Source organism: Fukomys damarensis, unplaced genomic scaffold (assembly GCF_012274545.1).
Source record: "Fukomys damarensis isolate Sample0158 unplaced genomic scaffold, DMR_v1.0_HiC HiC_scaffold_13, whole genome shotgun sequence".
Classification (NCBI taxonomy): domain Eukaryota; kingdom Metazoa; phylum Chordata; class Mammalia; order Rodentia; family Bathyergidae; genus Fukomys; species Fukomys damarensis.
In genome coordinates, this window is record NW_022900925.1 from 14,397,334 (window position 1) to 14,411,750 (window position 14,417).

At 41.6% G+C, this 14,417-nt stretch overlaps 1 protein-coding gene across 1 annotated transcript in view; it reads left to right on the forward strand.

Moving 5' to 3' along the window:
- Positions 1-1,913: 1,913 nt before the first annotated feature.
- Mettl16 (methyltransferase like 16) overlaps positions 1,914-14,417 on the forward strand; it is a 66,613-nt gene continuing 54,109 nt past the window's right edge. Inside the window, exons 1-2 of the mRNA XM_010642125.3 lie at positions 1,914-2,093; positions 8,386-8,513. Coding sequence (XP_010640427.1) covers positions 8,386-8,513 — 128 coding nt within the window. The 5' untranslated portion in view covers positions 1,914-2,093. The remainder of the gene's footprint in view (positions 2,094-8,385; positions 8,514-14,417) is intronic.

Below are 14,417 nucleotides of genomic sequence, written 5' to 3' on the forward strand. Positions count from 1 at the left end.
TAAAAAAAAAAAAAAAAAAAAAGAACTTGCAGTCATCCTGCCTCAGATTCCTAGGGTACCAGGATACCAACATCTTAAATGTAATTGATTTTAATCTTATTGGCCATACTTCCAAGGCCATTTTCTCTCAGCTTTTCAAAAGCAAGCATGAAAATAGTATAAAAAGAACTAGTACCATACTGCTAGGGATATAGGTCTGTGTAGAGTGGTTCTATCTCCAGTACCACACACATACAAAATGTGGGAAGGGATTACAAAAGTCACTACCAACTAAGACAGACTAAGATGTTCTGTGGTAGTGTGTTGGCACATACCAAGAGGTGGCACAATGAACAATGACTTTGAATATTGGAAGATACACTGGCACAGTCCCTTCTCCTTGAATCCAGGCTGATCCTTCAATTTGCTTTAACCCACAGAACGTGATGAAACTGCCAGTCCTGAACTGAAGCTTTAAGGCTAGCAGTTTCCATTTCCACCTTTTTGGAAAGTTTGAATCAATGTGTAAGTCTGGCTATTCTGCTAGAGAGATTATGAAAAGAACTCATATGGTGAGGGAGAAAAGCTGAGACTACAGAAGAGAGCAAGCTCCTTCAGCTGAGCAAGCTGATGTTAGGCCCACTGGCAAGGACAGCAGAATGGCTGGTTTAATCACAGCCTGGATTGCAAAACTGTGAGTAGATAAAATGGTTGTTGTTTTGACTCACACATTTTAGGATGGTTTGTACAGATAATGAAAACACCTCCTTAGCCTTTCACTGGTGACTTCTGCATAAAGCTCAAGTCTCCATTCCTTATTCCCTCTTTTACACTTTTATGGCAATAATTTTTCAGATTTTATATTATTAAGACCTGAGCAAGACCCCCTCTTTTTTTTTTTCCAAGACAGGATCCCCCTATATAGCTCAGGCTGGCACTGAACTGCGTAGCCTAGGCTAGTCTTGAACTCTCAGTGATCCTCCTACCTCAGCCTTCCAAGTGCTGGGATTACAAATGTGCACCACCAGGCCTGGCTGACATTTTTGTTCTATTTTGTTTTTGTGGTACAGGGGATGGAACCCCTCAAGGACTGGTGCATGCTAATACACATACTCTACCACTGAATTATACCCCAACCTCCCAACCCACTTTTAAAAAAGCATTAGGGGATCCTAGGTTCTGACTTTAGCTCTAGCTTTGTTACTAGCTGTATGCCTTCTGAAAGTCATTAACCTTTCTATCTCAGTTGTAAAGTAGGGAGACTAAAGCTCGCTCTACCCACCCGACGGTAAAAATGAGTATAATCTAGTTGAAACAAAATGAAATGCATTAAGAGGTTCTAGCTCTTAGAGGCAATTGAGGAGGGCCAGGGATTTAGCTCAGTGGCGGTGAGCCTGCCTCGCAAGCGCAAGGTCCTGAGTTTGATCACCCGCACCAAAGGTGGTGGTGATGGGGAGAGGCAAGTGAGAAAAACCAAAGAACAAGGACTTTATGCCATTTGAATGTAAGATCTTTACCCCTGAGCCACATCTTCAGCCCTGAATGTAAAATCTTTAACAAACAACTTAACATCTGATTCTCAGTTCTGTAAATGAGTATACTTTTTCCCACCTCACAGATCAATTTGTGATGATTAAATATGGCACCCCATAACGATAGACCTGTTGCACAATAAGCAACAATTGCCCGGCATCAAGCACAAGTTTCCTTCTCTCCTCTTCTCCGCCTATCTCCAAGTAGTATGACTTCGTAAGTCTAGAGCGGGGCCCAGGAAGTTATTTAAACTAAAACCAAGTTTCTCAGCATATTGGTGGGCAGCTCCTTCTTCCACCGGATTGCAAAGGACTCTCTCAATAGATACCACGCCCCCGCCTTTGGTCAAAAGGAGCCGCAAATTCCAGGTATCGCGACACATGCTCCTTTCTCCAGGGTAGGTGAAAATCTCGCGAGAGCTATTTGTCCAATCATGAGGCCGGTGGCTTCACAAGATGGCGGCGCGCGGGGGGTCGTAGCATCTGCGTTTCTAGGAACCTCGCGCTGCAGGTGGCGTAAAATTTGGCGACTTTACAATACCACGCCAGACAAGTCGTTGGGCAGAAGCATCCGTCTCAGAGGTGGGTCATTTAACATCTTTTTATGCAGATTGAGATCATGGGTCAGTTAACCCATCGTTCACCCGGCTTCTTTCTCGGTTCAGAGGTTCAGGATGTGCTGACTTCGGGGTCGAGAAAGGGGGACCTGCTGGCTTTGTGCACGCGGGCTGTGATGTTAAGGGTGGGTAGGAGTTGTCAAACAGAATGGAGACTAGGATGGAAGTATGAGCCCCTCCCCCCGCCCCGAGTATGGGATGATGTTTAGAGAGATAGGAAGCAAAAGTGGCAGACAGACTGAGTGGGTAAGATGAGGGCAAGGAGTAAAAAAGTTGGTCAAGTGGCAGTAGCCAGGTAGACGAAGAAAGTCAGATTTGTGAGGGAAAGTGAAGACAGAAAGCCGAGGTTGGGATTGAAGTAGGAATTATCTCTTGAGAAGCAATTTGACATTTTGTTCATCTTCATCATTATCATCAATTGTTACTATTTTGGAGACGGTCTTGCAGTGTCCTTCAAGCTGGCCTTTAACTCTATGTAGGCCCGGTCGGCCTCATACTCAGTGATCCTCCTGCCTCAGCCTCCTGAGTGCTGGAATTACAGGTGTGTGCCACGAGGCCTGGCCAGGAATTTATATTTCTAAAAGCAGAATTGAGATTTTTGTTTTACAGGTTTACATGTTAAAAGAAGTGGTACTTGAGGGTTTAGGGTCAGGAAGAACCAAAGACAAAGAAGTATGGAAGTAGGATCAACAAATGGAAGTTTCAGCCGCAACAGTACTATTTTAGCTTTTTGGGCTGATTTAGGTAACCCTAAAGAAAAATTTCAGCCGGGCATGGTGGTGCACGCCTGTAATCCCAGCACTCAGGAGGCTGAGGCAGGAGGACCGCTGTGAGTTCGAGACCAGCCTGGGCTACATAGTGAGTTCCAGGTCAGTCTCAACTGCATAGTAAGACCCTGTCTCAAACTCCCCCCAAAAAGAAAAATTTCAGTTCTTAAGATGAGGTTTTTTTTGTTTTTGTTTTTGGTATTGAGGATTGTACTCTGGACCTTGCGTTTGCAAAGCAGGTGGCGGCACTACTCAACTAAATTCCCAGCCCTAAGATGTGTTTTTTATGAGAGGACTCAGGATGAAGGTGGTGTGTTTCAGGAGGCTGGACAATGAAATGCGTTCTGTTGTGCTTTCAGTCAACAAATATGTGGGTGGCTCTTCCACTAGACCCTGCATTAAGCTTTGGGATTTCTCAAGGAGCAAAACATGAAACATTTTTCCTCTTGAAACTTAAAGCAGGGAAAAATTTTAAAAATAAAGTAAATGGAATGCTAATGGGTAAATTCAATGTAGAATACTGCAGCTTGGAAAGGAAACAAGAAATGTCTTCACTCACTATGTATTTAAATCAGGCACTCAAAAAACAAAGACCTGCTCAAGGTGAAGTTACATTTAACATGTATATTTCTATGGGAAGAGCAAATCATACAAGTGCAAAATCCCTAAGACATGAGTGTGCCATACTTGACAGAGAATTAACAAGAAGGCCAATGTGGTTACTGCAGAATGAAGCAAGAAAAGTTGATCAGGTTAGGGAAAAGTGGGAAGTGACAATGCTGATGTCAGTGAAGTCGATACCCAAGCTGGGTGAGGTGAAACATGCCTGTAATTCCATCACTGGGGAGGCTAAGGCGGGAATAGGCAGGAGGTTTGAGTTTGAAGCCAGACTGGCTGGGCTACATAGCAAGACCTTGTCTCAAAAGAAAAAAGCTGACATCCAGCTAAACTTTGAGGAATAGAATATGTTCAGCTAATCATCCAGTGCCTGTATTAGGAGGTTGGTTAGCAAAAAACAAACAAAAAAGGACTTCATTTATCTGGGCACAGTGGCACATGCCTGCAGTCCCAGCACTTTGGGAGCCTGAAGCAGGAGGATCACAAGTTTAAGTCATGTTTGGTCAACTTAGATCCTGTTTTAAAGTAAAAAAAAAAAAGAAAAGTAGCCAGGTATGGTGGTGCATGCTTTCAGGAGGCTGAGGCCAAAGGATTCCCCTAGGCCAGTCTGGTTGTGTTTGTCCGAGCAGCATCAACACGGCAGAAAATGAACTGAAATTAGTCTCAGTTAGTTCAGGATGTCATGTGGCCTGTGCACAGATGTGAACTGTGAAGTCCTTGGTATCGTCCTTAGACTTTGTCCGAGCAGCATCAACACGGCAGAAAATGAACTGAAATTAGTCTCAGTTCAGGATGTCATGTGGCCTGTGCACAGATGTGAACTGTGAAGTCCTTGGTATCGTCCTTAGTTTGTTGGAGAGCACTGTGTTAGAGTACCTTTCGTTTCTGTTGCTGGCCAGAATTAGAATAAAGGAAAGCATTTTCCTTTTCCATGTTTATTTGTTGGCCAGGATCTGTCCTGGTTTCACACTCCCCTCATTCCTGATGGTCTGTAAAAGGACTATTAATGCTAGGAAATTAAAACTAGTGTAAAATGAATCTCAGTGGTAGTGTAAAGAGCCAAAAGGTGTTAACTTAGTGTGCTGGAAAACATCCAGATGGCTTCTCATGTTCACTCAACAAATGTTAGAAGATGTTTAAGGTATGATTTTGAAGGATTAATGGGCCTTCAGAAGTGAGAGGAGGTGAAGGCAGGGTGGGAGAATCTTGTAGCCAGTAAGAACAGCACATGGTGTAAGAGTCCATCGTGCAGCAGAGAGATTGAAAGCAGACCAGGATATCTGGAGCATAGTGCAAGGAAAGGAAGGAGGCACCTAGGAAGCTGGAGGGATACGGCAGACCGAGATTATGTGTGCCTTTACTATTTCAGACTTTCTTAATAGCTTTAGTAAGTTGCTCAAGGAGTTTAGCAAAGGGGTGTTAAGGTTGGGTTTGAGAGTGGGATAGGGGCTTACCTACTGGTTAAGAGTAGTTATGCAGTGATCAGTTAGTTTCACACTAGTTAATAAAAGAACTGATGGTGGTCTGGGCCAGAGAGGTGGAGTTATGGAGGATAAAAAGTTGGAATTAGGATTAAAGAGAACGTTCAGCACATGGCCTGTGTTTGCAATAGTGGAATAGGGCAGGAAAAATGCTGAAGACTTGTTCACCAGGAGAAAGACAGTGACACTATTCAGTGCAATAGGGAAAATTATGAGAGGACCAATATGGATTTAATTTTGGACATGCACATGAAATACTTCTGAACCATTTATGTGAGAAGTATGGTAGCCAGTTGGGGATATGATTTTGAAAGATCTAGAGCAGTGAACCTATGGCATGCATGCCACAGTGGGCTGTTTGTATCATTGAAAGCTCTAAAAGCTTTGCCATCCCTGGTCTAGAGTGAAGGAAATAATTCATTCTTGAAATTTTTGAGTGTGCACAACTGTCAAAAAAGCTTCTGTAATTGAATGTTAGTAGATTTATTACTATATAAAATTACATTTCTTAGTCACCTTCTCATCAGTGAGACACAATACTGGACACCCACAGCTTAAAGGATGAGAGGTTTACTCCATAGATAGCTGCCTTCAAGGCAGGAAGGCATGGTGGAAAAGCGTGGCCAGAAGGAGAGCTGCTTACCTCATGGCATCCACGAAGAGAGGAAAGGAGGTCCACGTTCCAAGTCATGCCCCAGTGACCCACCTCTTCCAACCAGGTCCCACCTCCCAACACTAAGGCAGCTATAATGCCCGTGTAATCCAGCCACCTTCCAAACACATGAGGCTTTGGGGAACATTTTAGATGTAAATCATAACAGGACTTGCATTAGCTGGGGAGATTAGGAAAGACCTACTGAAGAAGAAATCCTTTTAGTAAGATCCTAAGGATGAGTAGGAATTTACCAGCTGAAGATGGGGAGTAAAGAAGAAAATAGTCAAAAGAAATAGTCTATTTAATGGTTCTATGGCCTGCTTGGAGGGACAGAAAGAAGAGCTAAGGGGGTGTATGATCTAAGCTGATGGTGAAAAGATAGGTAAAGCCATACCATATAGGATCTAATATGTATGCTGAAGTGATGACACCTATTTTTTCTTTTTTTGTTTTTGACATCTACTTTTATCTTAAAAGTACGGTAGGGTTTTTGTTGTTGTTTTGTTTTGTTTTGTTTTTTGAGACAGGGTCTCACTGTGTAGTTCATGCCAGCTTTGAACTCTCTATGTAGCCCAGGCTGGCTGGCAATCCTCCTGCCTCAGCCTCCTCAGTGCTAGGATTACAGGCATGCACTACCACACCTGGCAGAGTAAGGTTTTAAGCAAGTAGACGTAGGTAGATCTACTGAGATTTATAGCAAGAATAGGTAGGACCAAGGGTGAATGAAGGCAAAGCAGTTAAGAGGCTGGTCTAGCAATCTAGGTAACTTAGCCTATATTGATACTGGTAGGGACAAGATAAAAGAGATGGATTTGAAATGTAAAACAGGTAAAACCCACAAACTGATTTCTTGGATGTGAGGGAGAACTGTCAGGTGACTCCTAGATTTCTGGCTTGCATAATACTGTTTAAAATGTTTATTGTTAAGGCAAGTGTGTTAGCATACACCTGTAATTCCAGCAAACTGGTAGGCTAAAGCAGGAGGATGGCAAGTTTGAGCCCAGCCTAGGAAATTTAGGGATTTACCAAGACTTTGCCTCAAAATTAAAAAAAAAAAACAACAACAAAAAACAACAAATTAAAGGGCTTGGGATGTAGCATGTGAAGGCCCTGGGTTCAATCCATAGTAGCACCATTAAAAAGAAAATATAATGAACAGTATAGCAAAAAACAATTGCCTGCTGCTCAGATACACTAAAATATTTTTCAAATTACCAACTAGGGGCTAGGGCTATAGCTTAGTGGTAGAGTGTATGATTTAGTATGCCTGAGGCCCAGGGTTCAATCTGTAGCACAAACCAAAAAATAAATTTGTTAATAAAAGTACAAACTATATTAGTTTTTTTTTCAGTTTTTACTTTTTTTTAAAAATCAGTACCAGGGATTGAACTCAGGACCCTGTTCTTGGGAGGTCAGTGCAGTGCCACTGAGCTAAGTCCCGGGCCCTAGTTTTTACTTCTTGATATAAACATATTAGCTTTTTTCCCTTTACATAAACTGAATGAAGGCAAAGTGTTTTCATTTGTTTTTAGCCATCTAAGAATGACACAAATTTATGAAAGAAACAGAAATAGAACATATTTTTTTTTAAGCTTGAGTGACTTTGTGTTGTGCTGCCAAATACATAATCCTTGCAAGGCCACTGTAAAAACTGTCAATTATAGAAATATTTCCTTCTGTCACTTTGATGCTCTTACCCTTTTTTTTGTTTTGTTTTTTGGAGGAGGGTGCTGGGGATTGAGCCCAGGACATGTACATGGCTGGCAAGTACTCTTCTGCTGCCTAGTGCTGAGCGATATTGCCTGCCCACTCTAATGCTCTCAAAGGAAAACGTTTCAAATTTTTTCCCCTTGGAAAAAAAAAAAAGACATCCTATCTTGTGTACATTTTTATTGTGGTAAAATATGCATGACATAAAATATACTATGTCGTGACTTTTAACTGTACCACTTAGTGACTTTAAGTACATTCACACTGTTGTGCAGCCCTTGCCATTAATCCTCTCCAGAACTTTTTCATTGTTCATTTTCCATCCAGCCCCTGACCCCTCTGTTCTACTCTCTGCATGAGTTGTCTTTATCTTGTATGAGCTGTCTTTATCTTGGAGGAAGCATACAATATTTGTCCTTTCATTTCTCTTAGCATAGTGTTTTCAAGACTCATTTGTGTTATAAGCATGTATCAGAATTCCTTTTTATGGTTGGCTAATATTTATTGTATATGTATATAACAGTCTGCCAAATATATGTATACACACTTCAGCAGTTCGCTGTACTAACAAAAGGCTGCAAGCTAATGGCCATCTCTTTGAGCACCTCTTGTAAATATAGATGTCTCAATAGGATTAAAATACTTAATAGGTTTTTTCCCCCCCCGATGTATACATTTTTGGGGGTGGATGCCATATATGCCATATTATGTATAGTTATTTATCTGTCAATGAACACTTGAATTGTTATTTTCTGTTTTGTAATTTCTGCTACTTGTTAGTAGTAGTTATCCTAATGAGGGTGAAGTGGTATCATTATGGTTTTGATTTGTATTTCCTTTCTAATGAACAATAGAGAACATCTTTTCATGTGCTTATTGTATACTTTTAAAAATTCTCCATTTTCTCACTTGCTTGGAAAAGACGTTGGCTTTAATTGTTGACCTGGCATTCAAAGTTTTTCCCCCATCATTTAAAAAAACTAAATATACTGACTGTTTTCCTCTGTCTTTTTTGTCTTTTTAAAGATGGCTCTGAGTAAATCAATGCATGCAAGAAATAGATACAAAGACAAACCACCTGACTTTGCATATCTGGCATCCAAATATCCAGATTTTAAGCAGCATGTTCAGATAAATCTGAATGGAAGAGTAAGGTAGGTAACAGGTGAAAAATTATTAATATACTGTCATCCTAGTGTGATCTGAATGGACACAGTGAAATGGAAAGCAGGTTGGGCTTTTAGAAGACCTGAGTAGTAATTATAGTATTTTATTAACATCTTATGAGATCTTGGACAAATCATTTAGCCTCCTTCAGCCTCAGTTATTTTAATCTTAAGGAGGTTGCAGGGTATGGTGGCTCATGTTCTTAGGAGGCTGAGGCAGGAGGATTGTGAGTGGGTCCAGTCTAGGCTGCAGAGTGACTTTGAAGTCAGCCTAGGCTACACTGCATGCTTGAGGCCACTCATGGACTACTTGAGATCTTGCCTCAAAAAATATAAATAAATAAGAATGAAACAAATAGATGAGGGCTGAAAATGTAGCTTGGCAGTACAGCACTTGGTGATGAGAGGATTGGCTTTTAAGCCTCCTCCAGCCTTAAAAAGAAATTCTAATATCCAAATTATTTCTTACCCTACATTTTTTTCTAGAATACTGCAGGGACTACGGATGTCTTCTGTGTGATTTTAAATTTGTTGACTGGTGAGGGTCTGAAGATTTTTTTTGTTTGTTTTATTTGTTTATTTTTTTGGTATGGTGATCGAACTCAGGACCTTGTGCTTGCCAGACAGGTGCTGTGCCACTGAGCTACACCCCCCAGCTAAAGATACTGTCTTCATCCATTCATCTTTTTTTTGGTACTGGGGATCGAACTCAGGACTTTGTGCTTGTGAGGCAGACGGCAGCACCACTGAGCGAAAATCTTTTGCCAGGGATTTAGCTCAGTGGTGCCACTGCCTGCTTTGCAAGTGCAAGGACTGGAGTTTGATCCCCAGTACCAAAAAACAAGATTTTATCTTTAAAAAGTATGTGTTTGGGGCCAGGGATTTAGCTCAGTGGGTCTGCCACCTGCCTCACAAGCACTAAGGACCCGAGTTCAATCCCTGGTACCAAAAAACAAACAAAACAAAAAGTATGTGTTTGGGCTGGGGATTTAGCTCAGTAGCAATATACCTGCCTTGTAAGCACAAGGTCCTGAGTTCAGTCCCTGGTACCAAAAAAAAAAGGGTTTATTTTGCTGTGAGGTAGGAAAACAATAGAACACCAAAGCTGGTTTCACAGATACTATTACCTAAATATTGCTAAATTTAAGTTGATTTTTGAAAATTAAGAAAAATATGGCTGGGGGATGTGGCTTAGGTGTACCATGTATGCTTCCTATTCATTACACATACACACAAATCCAGAACAACCCACCAAAAAAAAAACCCTCCCTGAAAAACAATGACTAATGCCTTGTTTTACTTTATGCCCAAACTCAGGGAATTACAAAAGGAATTAAAAATTCTAAGCCTCTGGGGAGAGGTGGTGATTCACCTTTTGTTAAGGGGAGCAGGGTGTGAGGAAAGAGGGAACTTAAAGAATAGCAAGGTCCCTGGGCTTGAAACTTTTGCCCATCTCCTAGCATTATCCTTATGGCTTTGGGAATGGAGGCCTTAGGGTGGATTAACCATGGGGCCAAGACACCTTAACATTAAGTAAAAGTTCTTTTTCTTTTTTTTTTTTTTTTTTTTTGGTAGCAGGGATAGAACTTGAGACCTTGTGCTGGTGAGGCAGGCAGTGGCACCAATGAGCTAAATCCCCAGCCCAAAAGTTCTTTAAAATTAAGTTATGTTCATTTTTCTGGGAGATAGTCCTTGGCTTTACTTTTTTTTTTGAGAGAGAGAGAGAGAGCGAGTCTCACTATGTAGTTCAGGCTGGCATTGAACTCATTGTATAGCCCAGGCTGGCCTCAAATTCAAGGTGGTCCTCTTGCCTCAACCTCCCGAGTCCTGGGATTATAGGGATCTACCTTGGTCAGTCCTTGTCTTTCATAAAATTCTTAAAGGGATTTGTGGTATTCCTCTTTGAGTATACAAACATTAAGCTCAAATGCTCTAGAACCATGGCTTCCAAGCTTTCATGATACTCTGTTACCAGAGTTTTAGGGCAAAGGCCCAGCTCTGAGTGTTCCAACAGTGAAGGCTTGGCCTCCTGTCCCAAAATATCAGTCAAGGAGATGAGCAGCGATAAAGGGAAATTGAGGAGCTTTAATCAGTGAGGGATAGATACAGAGGTTCAAGCTTTGTCTAAAAGGAAACTCTGAAGCTTTATAGAAAAGGTGACTAAAGTCAAGGGTGGCAGGGAAATTTGCACACCTGGCAGGATAGGTAATCCTGGTCTGGTTGATCATTACATCAGGGCTGGTTCTGGGAGGTGGCACCGGAGATGTTCTTACACATTGAGGGGCAGTCTGGTTCCTATGAAGTGATTGCCTCTGCTTAGGGAGGGGGTGATGTGATCATGGGATGATGTGTCTGTGAGGCTCCGCTTTTCCTCAAATCCAGGGTGGCTACTGGTTTAGGATAACGACTAGAGGCTTCTGTGTCCCACTCCAGGGAGTCTGGAATAGGACATTGTAAAAATTGGCAGTGGGGAAATGAGATAGGGCTGATGAATCTTGTGTTAGCAGTTTTTAGACAGAGATTCTTTTTTTTTTGAGACAGGGTCTCCACTATGTAGTTGAGACTGATCTGGAACTCACTATGTAGCCCAGGCTGGTCTTGAACTCAGGGATCCTCCTGCCTCAGCCTCCCGAGTGCTGGGATTATAGGTATGAGCCAACATGCCCAGCTAGACAGAGATTACATAGTGAGTTCCACATCAGTCTCAACTACATAGTGAGACCCTGTCTCAAAACAAAGCAAAACAAATGATTAACCTGCCCAAGTGCGGAGTTGAGCAGGGATCAGACTCAAATTTTTAGATTAATAAATGAAGTAGATATAAAATGAAGACAGATGCGAAGTTTTTTTCTGCTTTTGGTTACTCATTAGGTATCTGCAGCCCTTGCCTCTAAGTCCTTCATATACAGTAGTACCTCCACTCACTAAAAAAATTGAGTACAGTGTGTGTATGCTTCTCCTACTTACTTTGTCCTCCTTTGATGGTATGTTAAGTACATTTAAAAACATACTTGAAAATAGAAATTAAAATTATATTTAAGTGGGAAGTCTAATATTTTCTGTGCATTTTCAAAAGAATCACTTTGACACTTTACTTTGGACAGTACCCTAAAGAGACAATATTGCCATTTTTCTTTTTTTTTTTTAACCATTATTTATTTATTTATTTTCCATTAAGTTTATTGGTACATTGAAAGCAAACAATACAGTTACATTTATCATTGGGATCTTGTACCTTTACATGATATATCTTGGTTCTTATTTTTTCATTTTTCTTTGTTTATAACATTGCTACCATTCTTAAATCTTTTATATAGTTAGGTGTATTAGTCAGTGTTTCCCTACTGTAACAAATACATGAGATAAATAAACTTATAAAGAGGAAAGGTTTATTTTGACCCATGGTTTTGGAGGTTTTGGTTCATGGTGGCTCCGTTAAAATTTTAGGCCTGTGGTGAGGGAGCTCATTGTAGCTGGGAGCACTTGATAGACAAAGCTGCTTACCTCATGGCTGCTGGAGGCAAGAGAAGAAGGGGTTGAGGGACTGTCCTTTAATCACCATCAAGCCCCCCCAATCTTTCCACTAGTCTCCCCCTCCCAATAGCATAAATCTAGGGGCCCAGCCTTTAGTGTGGGCCTTTGGGGTACAATAGTATGGAACTTAATTATTTAATCAAACTATCAAGTAGCACGGTTTGCTTCATTCTAGGAAAGACATAATAACTAGAAAGACGTAGTGACTGCCACATTTGAGTTTATACATCAGAGGGAAAATCAGACAAATACATAAGCAGTTAACTTTCAGTGTGGCAGAACTTGTGGTCTGTGCAGTGGGATCATGTAGGAGGGAGATCAGATCTCAATTTTGGGATTTATGTTTTTGTTTTTTGTTTTTTTGTACCAGGGATTGAAGTTGTGCCCTTGTGCTTTTGAGGCAACTTACAGAACCACTAAGCCAAATCCCTGGCTTTCAATTTTGGGATTTAGAGAATGATTTGATACAGAAATGGTGTCTTAGTGGTATTCTGAACAAAAATAAGAGTTGGCTAAGTTAGAGGGATGAGAGTTCCAGGTAGAGGGAGCAGCATGTGCACATGACACTGAGCATCAGGGGAACTGAAAAAGTTGATCATGCTTAGGGTATAGTGGATAAAAGACAAGATAAGGCTGAGGAGGATCGAAATTGCCGTACTTTTTAAGATTCACTAAGAAGTTTGGAATTTATCTTAAGAACAGAGTATTGGTCGGGGGGTTGTGTCCTTACAATTACATATCCCCATCCTTATCCACTAAAAGTTTTTTCCTGTTTTGTCTTGTGGCAATGGGGTTTGATCCCAGCCCTTCGATCCCCAGCCCTTTTTGTATTTTGCAACTGAGTCTCCCTAACTTACTAAGTTGCCCAGCCTGGGCTTGAACTGGGATCCTCCTGCCTCAGTCTCCCAAAGTACTAGATATGTGTCACCATGCCCAGCTTTCCACTGAAGTTTTAAAGCAGGGATAACACTTCAAAATTGTGTTAAAGTAGATATATTCTAGGACCATTGTGAGAGATGGATTGCAGGAAGACTAAAACTGGAGGTAGCTGGGTGTGATGGTGCATGCCTATAATCAGCACCTTGGGAGGCAGAGGTGAGAGGATCCCAAGTTTGAACCCAGCCTGGGAAATTTAGTGACTTAGCAAGACCCTGTTTCAAAATAAAAAGTAAAAAAGAAGGGTAGGTGATGCAGTTCAGTGTGAAGACCCTAGGTTCAGTTGCCCATAAACCCCACTCCCCTGCCCCAACATGCACACACACATACATACACACACACATACATACACACCACACACACTGGAGGTAGAGGGAGGGAGGTAGGAAATGGTTTTAGTAATCCAGATTAGAAGCGGGGATTTAGCTGAGAGTGCTGCTGCCTGCCTGGCAAGCGCAAGGTCCTGAGTTCGATCCCTGGTACTAAAAAAAAAAAAAAAAAAAAAAAAAAAGAGAATCTAGATTAGATGTAATGGTGGTGGTAAAAGCACTTAGGATAGAGATCTCTGGATTAATTTGAGAAAAATTCCTGGGTAGAGTTAGCAAGATTTGATGGAAATGAAGGCAAACAGAGGTGCCAAGTACAATGCTTGGGGTTCTACCTTAGCACAAAGGCAGAACGCATTTCCTGGTGTATAGAACAAGGGGTGGGGAGCTGTAGGTTTTGTGTGTTTTTTTTTGTTTTTTTTTTTTTTGAGACAGGGTCTTGCTTTGTAGTTCAGGCTGGCTCAGTCCTCCTGCCTAAGCCTCCTGAGTACTGGGATTACAGTTGTGTGCCCCGACGCCTGGCCTGGGGAGGAGCTGGTTTGAGGCTGGAATATTTCATAGATATGGAAAAGAAGGACTGAAGAGAGGGACTCAGCAGTGATGGTGGAATAGCTTTTCCAGCTGAATATGAATGTTGAAGACAAGTGGAGAAAGAATTGCAAGTACAGAGAGTAGATGTGAGTTTGGAGAACTCTGTGAAGATGGGGCTGCAGTGTATGTCAGAGAGCACACTGGGGAAGAAGAAAAGAACCTTTTGTAGCATTCCAGTTAAGGTGGACTTGAGTCCTTAGTCACTGTGGACGCACAGGAGGGTTTTAAGACACTATAGTTAGGATTTGACTTTTTTTTTTTTGTACCAGGAATCAGACTCAGGGCCTCAGATTGCCACGCAGGCACTGCATTGCTGAGCTGTGTCCCCGGCAATAGTTAGGATTTTCAAGATGGAGATAATAGCCAGGTGTGGTGGCTCATGCCTGTAATCCCAGCGCTCAGGAGGCTGAAGTGGGAAGATGGCTGTGAGTTTAAGGCCAGGTTGCTCTATACAGTGAATTCTAAACCAGCCTGGACTACATAGGGAGACCTGTCTCAAAAAAAA